Source organism: Petromyzon marinus, chromosome 54, assembly GCF_048934315.1.
Source record: "Petromyzon marinus isolate PM22_M1 ecotype Great Lakes invasive population chromosome 54, UKy_Petmar_22M1.pri1.0, whole genome shotgun sequence".
In the NCBI taxonomy this organism is placed as follows: Eukaryota; Metazoa; Chordata; class Hyperoartia; order Petromyzontiformes; family Petromyzontidae; genus Petromyzon; species Petromyzon marinus.
The window spans coordinates 469576-484216 of NC_133720.1; the positions used below are offsets into that span (position 1 = coordinate 469576).

Sequence of the window (14641 nt, forward strand, 5' to 3'; positions counted from 1 at the left end):
CAGAGCAGTTGACCCCTCTACCCTTCCTAAGTAGTTTACGGAGGATGTTAGCAACCTCCCCTGCTAACAGGACATGTCTCAGTCTCCTCGCAACCCCGTGCATTATTCACAAGGCTGCACGATTTCACACAGAGTCCTCCACTCCCTCGTGTCCACACCTCTGCCCTCAGAGTGGCCATGGCAACAGCTTGAGTGGAGTCACCGGGGAGTGGAGGACAAAATGGTACCCAGCCTCAACGTGCGGAAGCCTTCAGTTGCCCAATGGCACCCACACACGAAAACAAATAAACAATTAACAAAAAACCAAAGATTAAAAAACTGTCACGAAAACGAAACGTTTCGGAGCACAGAGCCCCCTCTTGGCAGCTACCCCTGTGCGGCACGAAGGGACTCGGCACTGGGCTGGGCGATGGGCATGAATCTGCCAGTAGGGGGCGATGATTGTTAAATAAGTAAATTGTGGGTAATATTCCAAAATATTGCAATTTTAACCAACATTGTTTTAGTCATGCGGGGATACCAAGAGAACAACACACTCCACTCTGACTCAATCTCTCTCACACACACACTCACAATCTCACACTGCAGAACGGGGGGAGAAAAAGCATACAAACGCCACTCTCACACACTCACAATTTCACTCACGCGCAGTCTGCAGAACAGGGGGAGAACACACAAACTCCACACAGAAAGGAAGAAGAGCCTGAGTTCGGGAATCGAACCCAGGCGCTTCTTGCTGGGAGGCGCGGGTGGCCGCACTGTGGCCACCACCCTGCGTCAAGTCAAGCCTCGATTTCGCCTGCTCATCGCGAAGCCTCGAGAGCGAATCTCGATTCACTGCCTTCCCTTTCTCTCCTTCGCTTTTTGCAGATACACGGAAATCTGCAGCCATTTTAGGACCGGGGGGTCCCATGAATAATGCAGCGGTGCGCTCTGCTCGTTACGAGCGCTGCGCGCTGCGTGCGGCGGTGTCTGTCGAGTCGAGCTGCGCTCAGCATCTTATCTCATGGGTCAAGGCTTGCTTCTGAGCGTGGACACGTGCACCCAATCCGACACTGCGAGTCCATTACAAACGAACAAACACAAGGCAGTGTGTTGGTTATTTGACCACACTGCACCATTCACTCAAACGGGGATGGGGTAGATTTGAATGCAGCGCTGCTCATCAAAGCGCCGTGTGAATCGCGCATTTGCAGGATCACACACACAAGTTGAGCGCAGTGTTCAGCTCAAGAGTAAAATCAAGATGTTGCTCAGGCTTAAAACTGTTTTTGAATAAATAATGTACTTATCTATCCAGAAGAGCCCAACTAAGTCCGAGGACTCTTTTTCAGGAAGCTCCTGCTGCATTGGGTTTTTATTTTAAGATGTTTTCAGCCAAGGAATGATGATTGTTTATTATACGATTGGGTGGAAACCGGAGCACCCGGAGAGAGCACGTGCACACAAGGGGGCAACACTTTATCTCCGTACAGATTGAAGCAGATGGCGATTAACCCACGTGCGGTACTGCCTTTCCTGGCGATCCAGAGTCCGGCAACTCCTCGACGCCCACAGAGAGGGAGTTCCACAACAACGTCTCTGTGGGGGGACCCACCAACCCTCGCTGCTGCCTCCACAGTGCCGCATGACAGGCGGCCAGGTGCATAGCCCCCACCGCACAGCTAATTGCACGGAGTTATAATTACTAAAATATAAGTCTGTTTGGAAATTACACGGCACCCCTAGCACACAGCAGCTGCAGCAGCAGCAGAGGTCGTGAGGTATGCGACAATGGGCAGCACCGTCACCAACGGCGAAGCGTTCACAGCACCTCGCGGCGCCGCAATCTGCCAAGAGTGCAACTCGGGGAGGTTCTGCACGCTTCTACGCACAGTACACTACTCGAGGAGTGCCACTTGCAACCGTGCGCTATTTTAAATCACAATCGCCTAACTGATCAGGAACCCTTCCTGCTATCCACAACGAGGGCATTGGAATCCGAACGATATAACTGAGGTTTTCCTTGTACATTATACGTTTTACAATTGTTTTTATCCGATTACGCAGCACGTTAGCTTGTGCGTTGTACATTATTTAATTCTCTGTACGCTTGCGAACCGACCCAGCGCTACAGCGAGCGGATCGCAATCGCAAGGCTGCGAGATCCAATCCCTGTTTAGGGATAAGTCGGTCTATCAACACTCCCTCCTGGGGTCGATAAAACGACCACCGCTTTGTAGGGAAGTCAACACAGCGGTTGTCAAATGGATAGACTCGCCCCGACCATATGAATGTGAAATTTATACCACTGGCTCTGCAGGACTGTAAGCAGATGAGCTCGATGCAAGAAATCACTTGGACTTTGTTTTTCTTTGTGCACCCTCCTTCCTTTGTCGCAGGGCTTAAATGTGTCTAAATCCACAGCTCCACCCTGGCATGGTGACACTCATCACAGCTCCACCCTGGCATGGTGACACTCATCACAGCTCCACCGTGGCATAGTGACACTCATCACAGCTCCACCCTGGCATGGTGAAACTCATCACAGCTCCACCCTAGCATGGTGACACTCATCACAGCTCCACCCTGGCATGGTGACACTCATCACAGCTCCACCCTGGCATGGGGACACTCATCACAGCTCCACCCTGGCATAGTGACACTCATCACAGCTCCACCCTGGCATGGTGACAATCATCACAGCTCCACCCTGGCATGGTGACACTCATCAAAACTCCACCCTGGCATGGTGACACTCATCACAACTCCACCCTGGCATGGTGACACTCATCACAGCTCCACCCTGGCATGGTGACACTCATCACAGCCCCACCCTGGCATGGTGACACTCATCACAGCTCCACCGTGGCATAGTGACACTCATCACAGCTCCACCCTGGCATGGTGAAACTCATCACAGCTCCACCCTAGCATGGTGACACTCATCACAGCTCCACCCTGGCATGGTGACACTCATCACAGCTCCACCCTGGCATGGGGACACTCATCACAGCTCCACCCTGGCATAGTGACACTCATCACAGCTCCACCCTGGCATGGTGACAATCATCACAGCTCCACCCTGGCATGGTGACACTCATCAAAACTCCACCCTGGCATGGTGACACTCATCACAACTCCACCCTGGCATGGTGACACTCATCACAGCTCCACCCTGGCATGGTGACACTCATCACAGCCCCACCCTGGCATGGTGACACTCATAACAGCTCCACCCTGGCATGGTGACACTCATCACAACTCCACCCTGGCATGGGGACACTCATCACAGCTCCACGCTGGCATGGTGACACTCATCAGAGCTCCACCCTGGCATGGTGACACTCATCACAGCTCCACCCTGACATGGTGACACTCATCAAAACTCTACCTTGGCATGGTGACACTCATCACAGCTCCACCCTGGCATGATGACACTCATCACAGCTCCACCCTGGCATGATGACACTCATCACAGCTCCACCCTGGCATGGTGACACTCATCGCACGTGGACCTGGACCCGAGCTGTGGTCCCGGTCTGTAGTAGCAGTTACGTAGTAATTAGTGTTGTTAGCCTGGTGGTCACCACCTGGCTAACTACACCAGTTACGTTGTAATTAGTGTTGTTAGCCTGGTGGTCACCACCCGGCTAACTACACCAGTTACGTTGTAATTATTGTTGTTAGCCTGGTGGTCACCACCATAGGTTGCTATTCTGTTAAGGAGAAAGTTACCCCGTGTGTTGGAGTTGAATAAATGTGTTGCCTCCAACTCTACGTCTGCGACTCAGTTGAACTCACTACACATGTGCTCGGCATTCTTTGCAAGGAAACTCAAACCACTGGTGAGCGCAATCCGTGTGGTGCAGTGGCACACTACTGTGGAGTGCTGTGGAGTGTGCAGCACCACACAGTGTGCAGCCGCACACTGCTGTGGACAGTCTGTATCACCATACAGTGTGCAGCAGCATACCACTGTGGACACGGTCCAGCACCAGAGTGTGCAGCACCACACATAGTGTAGCACTACACTACCGTGGAATTTCCCGTATGTATGGGGTCCAAAGCACGTGCAATGCATTTCGAAGCTCTCTGTATGTCTGTGTTGTTAATTTGCATGCATAAATATATAGTTTTAGTGTTCTCTTGTTTTATTCATGTTTTAGTTAATATTGACATTAAAATCCGAGATCTCCCTGGCAAAAAAATAATTTATAGTTCGGTGGACTCTTTCCGGTTTAGGCAACCGAGTCGCTTTTCATGCATTCTGCTGTAATACTTGTACCCACATACCCTCTTCTACTGTAATACACTGCAGATGTATCCACATATGCAGGAAGAAAACGCTTTTGGTTTTCAATAACCGTCCATTATCTAGTTACGACACCGCTTTGTCTTTCTTCCGCATGTTTTCCATAGGTCATTTAAATAAGGTACCGGGAACACCATGTTAGATAAAAACGGACTTCAACCCATTTACAAATTAGCAACTGCTACGTTACACGAAGAGTGTTAGAATACAACTCTGGAGGGTTGGGGGCGCCATACAATGCGATATGCTCTCACCATGGTTATTTACAGCACCATTTGGGGATATCGGTCCACAATTAGATTGGACGAACGGAAACGGCTGAAACGTAAATGGAGAAAAGTTTAGGAATCTCCGTTGTTTTGCCGATGACACGGGTCATATTAACACGCAATGTCAATTAATCACCAGGAAAGGGCTTCGTCGTCGTCGTTGTTATTATACTTTACACGATGAAGTGTCACGTTGCGCGCCAGCAGGCTTACTCTGCAAGGAGACGGCATGGCACTGCACGGCACGGCAGTGGCCCAAGCGGTTCAGCACCACTCTTGTGTGGACAGCTCCCCGCTCCACCAGCCCTGGGCACGCTACGCGCTCGGGCCGTGAAGCCACCGCTCGCTCGTGCAGCACTCAGTGTCACGTTCCCTGCATTTGGCCGCTATCGTCTTTGTATGTACTGTACTACATTGAACTTCTTTCGCAGTGTACGTAGTTAACCGTCCTCGGGGAAAGGACAACTCAGTATAAAAAGCACTTCTAAGGAAATTAGTTTTCTTTCACCACCACAACACCCTCCTGTACCTCCCCGTCACCTCCCTCAAACTCTCACTTTCCCCACACGAAGACGAATATTACAATCACCGATACTGGCATTGGTACCAATATTAAAGTAAGATCTTTTAAATATCTTATATCTCGGTGCGAATTCCAATGCCATTAAGAAATGACTGCCACGCTCATCACGACCTCCTGTACACACGATCAAGTCATCAAAACTAACACACTATTTAGCCACCTTCCTACTCCAACACATCCGATACAGAACCTCTACTGGACATCTGTGTAACTACTGGACATCTGTGAAAAAATACCTTTATAGCTCATCGGATTCCTCCAGTACAAATCAATATTCTGAAAATATTCTGACGTACACACCCTTGCTAAAGCAACGTCTCCGTCGGCTTCACAACACTGACTATCGACGTGCACGCTGCCCGCTACCACTTCTACATTCCCCCTGCTTACTTGGACCTGCAACAACGGCGCTTAACCCACGCAGCCACCCCTCGCCATCACGCCAGCGTTAGGGTCGCTCACCCCGAGGCATCAGTTTTCAGCATCACTGCCTCACACTGCCCCACGCTGCTGCACTGCACCGGAGAAAAGCCCTCACTTCATACCCGCGTCTGTCTGGATACCCTAAATAACCTATATTGGGTCTGAAGGTTTCCACTGTCTAACCCGTCCGAAGATTAATCAAAACACAAGCATGCACGATAATACACAGCACCTTTATTGTAGTTCCCTGAGAGAGCACCACTCTTTGATGGCAACACAAAGCTTCATCTTCTTCTTCATACGGATGATTTCGATGGAGAGCAACAGCTGTGATTTTACATTGAGGTGGAGCCAGATGATTGCGTCAGGAGTAGCGGAGTGCATCGCTGTGAAAATGCCTCCTCCTTCGTCCAACAGTGCTACGAGCATATTAAACAGTTTCTATTTGGATTTGTGTTTTTGCAGGGCCTCATGAAGATCTGAATTATACTATAGTAGTATCACAATGTGTACCTTATCTACAGCTGCACCTATTTAATATACATAATTCACGAATACAATTAGAAATAGTAGGGTATCACTTTCAAACTAATAAAAAAACTTTTATTTTGTTAACTATTAATAAGTTATTCATACAACAAAAACCTCAACACTTATCTTGGATTTTTGGGCGATTCCTGATGGGAGGATGTTACACTGATTTAACCACGATCGAAAACAGCGCAATCTCCACACAAACTGACGTAGGGTGACTTTAGTTCAAGCAGTCTTTAGTCAATTGTTGCGCAAGTTAACCCAGGAAGGCCTCGCCGAGTCTCGTGACTCGTTTTCAGGAAGGTCCTGCCACGCCGTCGCAGTAGGGGCGATGGCTGTCTGTGTGTAAACGTGCGGCACGCAAAACACTTCACGATTATCGTTATAAATCACGATCGCACTCGCCATATCATTATTGTCCTGAGACAAAAGAGGGGTTTGAGAAGATTGAATTACCCGTATGCTTCTCTGGCGTGGTTTACTTAAAGGGTTTATTGACACTTGAAATATGACTTTGAACGTATAACAACTGAGCTTAAACTATACTCATCAACCAACCCTCCACGTCATAGCTCGATTTGCTCCACTTTGACATTGAAAAGTCTACTGTTACTCATTGGCAAAACACGTGTTCGACTCGTTAGACACGTGTTCGACTCGTTAGACACGTGTTCGACTCGTTAGACACGTGTTCGACTCGTTAGACACGTGTTCGACTCGTTAGACACGTGTTCGACTCGTTAGACACGTGTTCGACTCGTTAGACACGTGTTCGACTCGTTAGACACGTGTTCGACTCGTTAGACACGTGTTCGACTCGTTAGACACGTGTTCGACTCGTTAGACACGTGTTCGACTCGTTAGACACGTGTTCGACTCGTTAGACACGTGTTCGACTCGTTAGACACGTGTTCGACTCGTTAGACACGTGTTCGACTCGTTAGACACGTGTTCGACTCGTTAGACACGTGTTCGACTCGTTAGACACGTGTTCGACTCGTTAGACACGTGTTCGACTCGTTAGACACGTGTTCGACTCGTTAGACACGTGTTCGACTCGTTAGACACGTGTTCGACTCGTTAGACACGTGTTCGACTCGTTAGACACGTATTCGACTCGTTAGACACGTGTTCGACTCGTTAGACACGTGTTCGACTCGTTAGACACGTGTTCGACTCGTTAGACACGTGTTCGACTCGTTAGACACGTGTTCGACTCGTTAGACACGTGTTCGACTCGTTAGACACGTGTTCGACTCGTTAGACACGTGTTCGACTCGTTAGACACGTGTTCGACTCGTTAGACACGTGTTCGACTCGTTAGACACGTGTTCGACTCGTTAGACACGTGTTCGACTCGTTAGACACGTGTTCGACTCGTTAGACACGTGTTCGACTCGTTAGACACGTGTTCGACTCGTTAGACACGTGTTCGACTCGTTAGACACGTGCTGCGGTCGCCTCAAAGACAAAGGTTGGCAACAGCAGTATTGACTCGTGTTTTAATTTATAATTTATTTTGATTTGTTACAGGGGTGATGTCGTTTAGCCAGCTGCCCGGCTATTTGACACGGAAGATCCGTGGTGCGTGAGCAAATCAAAGACAAAAACGTACATTTAGCAGAGAACGAGTACTGGGTCCTTACCGAATATTGCACAACTTAATGTATGGAGAGATGGAAGTACTGCCTGCAAACACCCACAACATATACTGCACTGTATTCATGCTGTGATACTGGACGTCCACGTGTATGTTGATGGTGATTTATTTGCAGCTGATCGCAGCTTTGACTGCACACATTCCCTGCACGACACACACGGACGGAGGCCCTGTCTGTGTCGGCAGGCCACGGTGAGTCTCAGGAGGGCAGCAGCAGGGCCCGTACAAAGGTGAACGTCTCAGTTGAAATACTGAGTAGGTTTGACCCCTCACCCCTGAAAAGGCCATTAGCATCATCATCATTGCTCGATGAGCACCATACAGGTCAATAGATGACCGCCGTGGTCCTGTGGTGAGCACGTGGTCCCAGCCAAAGGAATGACTAAGAAGTGTCACATGATTGCTCGTGCGATCAAGCAAGAGATCTTCATGATTGCCTGGGTTATAATAATTCACGCGGGATCCCAGGAAACAATGCCAACGTTGGGTCAACGTCCTGCTGAGGATGTCTACTGGGACCACGGCTTTTCCTCGCTGCGGCAATGGAGAGTGCAGCAGCTCTGGTGGCGGTGTTTTCGCGACACTGCGGCTCGCTGTGGACAATGATTATAATAATGCGTTCTTTCCTCAGCAGGCCACGGGGCAAACAGCCACCCACCCACGCACGGTCGGCACACACATCTCTCTACCACCTCCACACACACACACAGCAGCTCATTCATCACGGCGCGCCCGTGTGCCACCCACGGTCTCGTGTCCCGCATTGTGATTGCTTTGCGCCCGCACCTTTTGTTAACAACCTCAGCAGAACACCGCTGCTACCCCGTGCGAGGTGGAGGAGGAGAGGGTTAATGTGAACATGTGGAAGCAGCCATCTTTATTGCACGAGACACACACGGGGAGCTGGAGGAGCTGCGGTGCATTGTGAGCGGACAGCAGCCACCGCGACACTTGGCGACACGCACAGACACAGATCCCCCGGATAGCCTTAACAGACTTTTGGGGCAAGTGCTGTTAGCAAACACCTATGCAGGCCGGAACCATGCACGACGGGATGGGTGGCCAACACCACGCCTGGCCGCCTTTGTCTCCCAAGTGGGGAGGCCCATAACCGGTTCAGATATGTCACCGATGTTGGCAGTGAATTGAACTTGGGTCGCCAGATTCAATTGCGCAGCTCCTAACCACTGCACCACCGCTCCCCATGCAAAAACACAGACGCGTATAAAGGGACGGATCGCTGAGAACTCAGAATACAGCGTGCACCACACTATGCTACCACATAGAGACACTACGCAGCACTACACGTAACTACATCAACAAGCACAGCCGCTGCCGGGAAATCACGGGACAGACCCAGGTGCCATGGGTTAAGTGACCGAAATGACCGGCAGTTGCACCCCGCGTGCTCCCCACTGTACCAACGACATCACAACACACACCACACATCACAACACAACATCACACACCACACAACACGCACCACATCACAACACACATCACACACCACAACACACATCACACACCACAACACACACCACATCACAACACACATCACACACCACACATCACAACACACACCACAACACACATCACAACACACACTGCACACCACAACACACACCACACACACACACCACAACACACATCACACACACACCACAACACACACCACAATATTCGCCTCAACACACCACAACACACCTCAACACATCACAACACACCTCAACACACAACACCACAACACAGCACAGCACACCTCAACACACAACACACCACAGCACACCTCAACACACCACAACACATCACAACACACCTCAACACACAACACACACCTCAACACACAACACCACAACACAGCACACCTCAACACACCACAGCACACACCGCACGCCGCGCCTCGTACCACAAACCACTCACCTAACACACCACTTATCACTGCACACACAGAGAACACCCCACACACACCCCCCTCGTCACCCCACACCCCCTCGTCACCCCACACCCCCACGTCACCCCACACCCCCTCGTCACCCCACACACACAGTTCGTCACACCACACACCCTCGTCACACCACACACACCCTCGTCACACCACACACACCCTCGTCACACCACACACACAGTTCGTCACACCACACACACAGTTCGTCACACCCCACACCCCCTCGTCACCCCACACCCCCTCGTCACCCCACACCCCCTCGTCACCCCACACCCCCTCGTCACCCCACACCCCCTCGTCACCCCCACGTCACCCCACACCCCCACGTCACCCCACACCCCCACGTCACCCCACACCCCCACGTCACCCCACACCCCCACGTCACCCCACACCCCCTCGTCACCCCACACCCCCACGTCACCCCACACCCCCTCGTCACCCCACACCCCCACGTCACCCCACACCCCCACGTCACCCCACACCCCCTCGTCACCCCACACCCCCACGTCACCCCACACCCCCACGTCACCCCACACCCCCACGTCACCCCACACTCGGCACTCCGCCACCGTCGGGTGTCCGGTAGCACACGCCAGCCGGACGCCACGCCACGCATACTGATGATGATGATGCCCCCTGCTACCACAGGCCAGACGCGGGGGGCCTGAACTCGGGAGGGAGACTCGGGGTGGGAGGGGGGCCGCTCACCTCCACGCTGAAGGGCGACGGCTCCACCCCTAGGAGCAGCAGCAGCAGCAGGAGGAGCAGAGCGAGGCGCGGGGCCCATGGGGTCGCAGCCTCCATCGCGGGGAGCCCGGGGACACGGGGTCAGGGTGGCAGGGGACTCGCAGCTATGTGAGGAACAGGAATTGGGCCTTGAGATGGAGAGGTTGGGGGGCTGGGATGAAGCCGATCCGGAAGATTGGAGGAGGCTCGGGGCGAGCGCGAATCGGCGAGGTTGGTTCCCGGCCCGGGCTACAGCTCGCACTGAGCGGGCATCCCGCGGGCGGCGCGACGAGACGCGGCACGCCAGGGAGGGAGAGAGGCCGTGGATCAGGGGGTGGATCAGGGGGTGGATCGTAAATTGAATCAGAATGGGAGGGAGAGATGTGGATCGGGAGGGGTGGGAGAAGAGAGGGTTGGGCGAGTGAGAGGCGATGGGTGAGGCTGGGATGGCTCGTGGAGGAGTGGACGGGGGGAGGAATCAGGTCGGGTTGGGAGAGGTGGATGGGTGAGGCTCGGGGAGGAGGTATGCCCTGGGGGTGTGGACGCGGCGCGAGGCTGCTGGACGGGGAGGGTCAGGCCGGGTAGGGGAGGGTGAGGCCGGGAGGGAGCGGCTGGCACGCGCGGGCAGGAGGAGCCGCTCGGGGTCCCCGGGCTCGGGCGCGGAGCCGGGGACGGGGCCGGGCAGGGCTCGCGCGGAGCCGCATCCCTCACCACGCCACCCGCGCCGAGACGAGGAGGAGGAGACGAGGTGGAGGAGGAGAAGAGGTGGAGGAGGAGACGAGGTGGAGGAGATGTGTGGAGAGGGAGGGAGCTGGAGCAGCGGAGCTCGCCTTCTCGCGCTGCACTGCGCATGCGCGGAGCGCGGAGGGTGGGGGGTGGCGCGAGGCGAACAAACAACAACAACAGGAGAGCAGAGCTCACTCCACCACAACAACAGGAGAGCAGAGCTCACTCCACAACAACAACAACAGGAGAGCAGAGCTCACTCCACAACAACAACAACAGGAGAGCAGGGCTCACTCCACAACAACAACAAGAGAGCAGAGCTCACTCCACCACAACAACAACAACAGGAGAGCAGGGCTCACTCCACAACAACAACAGGAGAGCAGAGCTCACTCCACCACAACAACAAGAGAGCAGGGCTCACTCCACAACAACAACAACAAGAGAGCAGAGCTCACTCCACCACAACAACAACAGGAGAGCAGGGCTCACTCCACAACAACAACAACAACAAGAGAACAGAGCTCACTCCACCACAACAACAACAACAGGAGAGCAGGGCTCACTCCACCACAACAACAAGAGAGCAGAGCTCACTCCACAACAACAACAACAGGAGAGCAGGGCTCACTCCACCACAACAACAACAGGAGAGCAGAGCTCACTCCACAACAACTACAGGAGACCAGGGTTCACTCCACAACAACAACAAGAGAGCAGAGCTCACTCCACAACAACAACAACAGGAGACCAGGGTTCACTCCACAACAACAACAAGAGAGCAGGGCTCACTCCACCACAACAACAACAGGAGAGCAGAGCTCACTCCACAACAACAACAACAGGAGAGCAGAGCTCACTCCACAACAACAACAACAGGAGAGCAGGGCTCACTCCACAACAACAACAAGAGAGCAGGGCTCACTCCACAACAACAACAACAACAAGAGAGCAGAGCTCACTCCACCACAACAACAACAACAACAGGAGAGCAGGGTTCACTCCACAACAACAACAACAGGAGAGCAGGGATCACTCCACAACAACAACAGGAGAGCAGGGATCACTCCACAACAACAACAAGAGAGCAGGGCTCACTCCACAACAACAACAACAGGAGAGCAGAGCTCACTCCACCACAACAACAACAACAAGAGAGCAGGGCTCACTCCACAACAACAACAGGAGAGCAGGGCTCACTCCACAACAACAACAGGAGAGCAGGGATCACTCCACAACAACAACAACAGGAGAGCAGGGATCACTCCACAACAACAACAACAACAAGAGAGCAGGGCTCACTCCACAACAACAACAACAACAGGAGAGCAGGGCTCACTCCACAACAACAACAACAAGAGAGCAGAGCTCACTCCACCACCACAACAACAACAACAGGAGAGCAGGGCTGACTCCACAACAACAACAGGAGAGCAGGGATCACTCCACAACAACAACAGGAGAGCAGGGCTCACTCCACAACAACAACAAGAGAGCAGAGCTCACCCCACCACAACAACAGGAGAGCAGAGCTCACCCCACCACAACAACAACAGGAGAGCAGGGCTCACTCCACCACAACAACAACAACAAGAGAGCAGAGCTCACTCCACAACAACAACAACAAGAGAGCAGAGCTCACTCCACCACAACAACAACAACAGGAGAGCAGGGCTGACTCCACAACAACAACAGGAGAGCAGGGATCACTCCACAACAACAACAGGAGAGCAGGGCTCACTCCACAACAACAACAAGAGAGCAGAGCTCACCCCACCACAACAACAGGAGAGCAGAGCTCACCCCACCACAACAACAACAGGAGAGCAGGGCTCACTCCACCACAACAACAACAACAAGAGAGCAGAGCTCACTCCACAACAACAACAACAGGAGACCAGGGTTCACTCCACAACAACAACAACAACAAGAGAGCAGGGCTCACTCCACCACAACAACAACAGGAGAGCAGAGCTCACTCCACCACCACAACAACAACAGGAGAGCAGAGCTCACTCCACAACAACACCAGGAGAGCAGGGATCACTCCACAACAACAACAACAACAACAGGAGAGCAGGGATCACTCCACCACAACAACAACAGGAGAGCAGGGCTCACTCCACAACAACAACAACAACAAGAGAGCAGAGCTCACTCCACAACAACAACAACAGGAGAGCAGGGTTCACTCAACAACAACAGGATAGCAGGGCTCACTCCACAACAACAACAACAAGAGAGCAGAGCTCACTCCACCACAACAACAACAACAGGAGAGCAGGTATCACTCCACAACAACAACAACAGGAGAGCAGGGAACACTCCACAACAACAACAAGAGAGCAGAGCTCACTCCACCACAACAACAACAAGAGAGCAGAGCTCACCCCACCACAACAACAACAACAACAGGAGAGCAGAGCTCACCCCACCACAACAACAACAACAGGAGAGCAGGGCTCACTCCACAAAACAACAACAAGAGAGCAGGGCTCACTCCACAACAACAACAGGAGAGCAGAGCTCACTCCACAACAACAACAAGAGAGCAGAGCTCACTCCACAATAACAACAACAACAGGAGAGCAGAGCTCACTCCACAACAACAACAACAACAGGAGAGCAGAGCTCACTCCACAACAACAACAACAAGAGAGCAGGGCTCACTCCACAACAACAATAACAGGAGAGCAGAGCTCACTCCACAACAACAATAACAGGAGAGCAGAGCTCACTCCACAACAACAATAACAGGAGAGCAGAGCTCACTCCACAACAACAATAACAGGAGAACAGGGCTCACTCCACAACAACAACAACAGGAGAGCAGAGCTCACTCCACAACAACAACAACAGGAGAGCAGGGCTCACTCCACAACAACAACAAGAGAGCAGAGCTCACTCCACCACAACAACAACAACAGGAGAGCAGGGCTCACTCCACAACAACAACAGGAGAGCAGAGCTCACTCCACCACAACAACAACAACAGGAGAGCAGGGCTCACTCCACAACAACAACAACAAGAGAGCAGAGCTCACTCCACCACAACAACAACAGGAGAGCAGGGCTCACTCCACAACAACAACAACAACAAGAGAACAGAGCTCACTCCACCACAACAACAACAACAGGAGAGCAGGGCTCACTCCACCACAACAACAACAGGAGAGCAGAGCTCACTCCACAACAACTACAGGAGACCAGGGTTCACTCCACAACAACAACAAGAGAGCAGAGCTCACTCCACAACAACAACAACAGGAGACCAGGGTTCACTCCACAACAACAACAAGAGAGCAGGGCTCACTCCACCACAACAACAACAGGAGAGCAGAGCTCACTCCACAACAACAACAACAGGAGAGCAGAGCTCACTCCACAACAACAACAACAGGAGAGCAGGGCTCACTCCACAACAACAACAAGAGAGCAGGGCTCACTCCACAACAACAACAAGAGAGCAGAGCTCACTCCA

At 52.4% G+C, this 14641-nt stretch overlaps 1 protein-coding gene across 4 annotated transcripts in view; it reads right to left on the minus strand.

Moving 5' to 3' along the window:
• Positions 1 to 11268, minus strand: part of LOC116954166 (matrix metalloproteinase-16-like) — a 45002-nt gene extending 33734 nt beyond the window's left edge. For all 4 annotated transcript variants that reach the window (XM_032974647.2, XM_032974646.2, XM_032974645.2 and 1 more), the window contains exon 1: positions 10417 to 11268. In XM_032974647.2, the coding sequence (XP_032830538.2) occupies positions 10417 to 10512 (96 nt within the window). In that variant the 5' untranslated portion in view covers positions 10513 to 11268. The remainder of the gene's footprint in view (positions 1 to 10416) is intronic.
• Positions 11269 to 14641: the final 3373 nt, after the last annotated feature.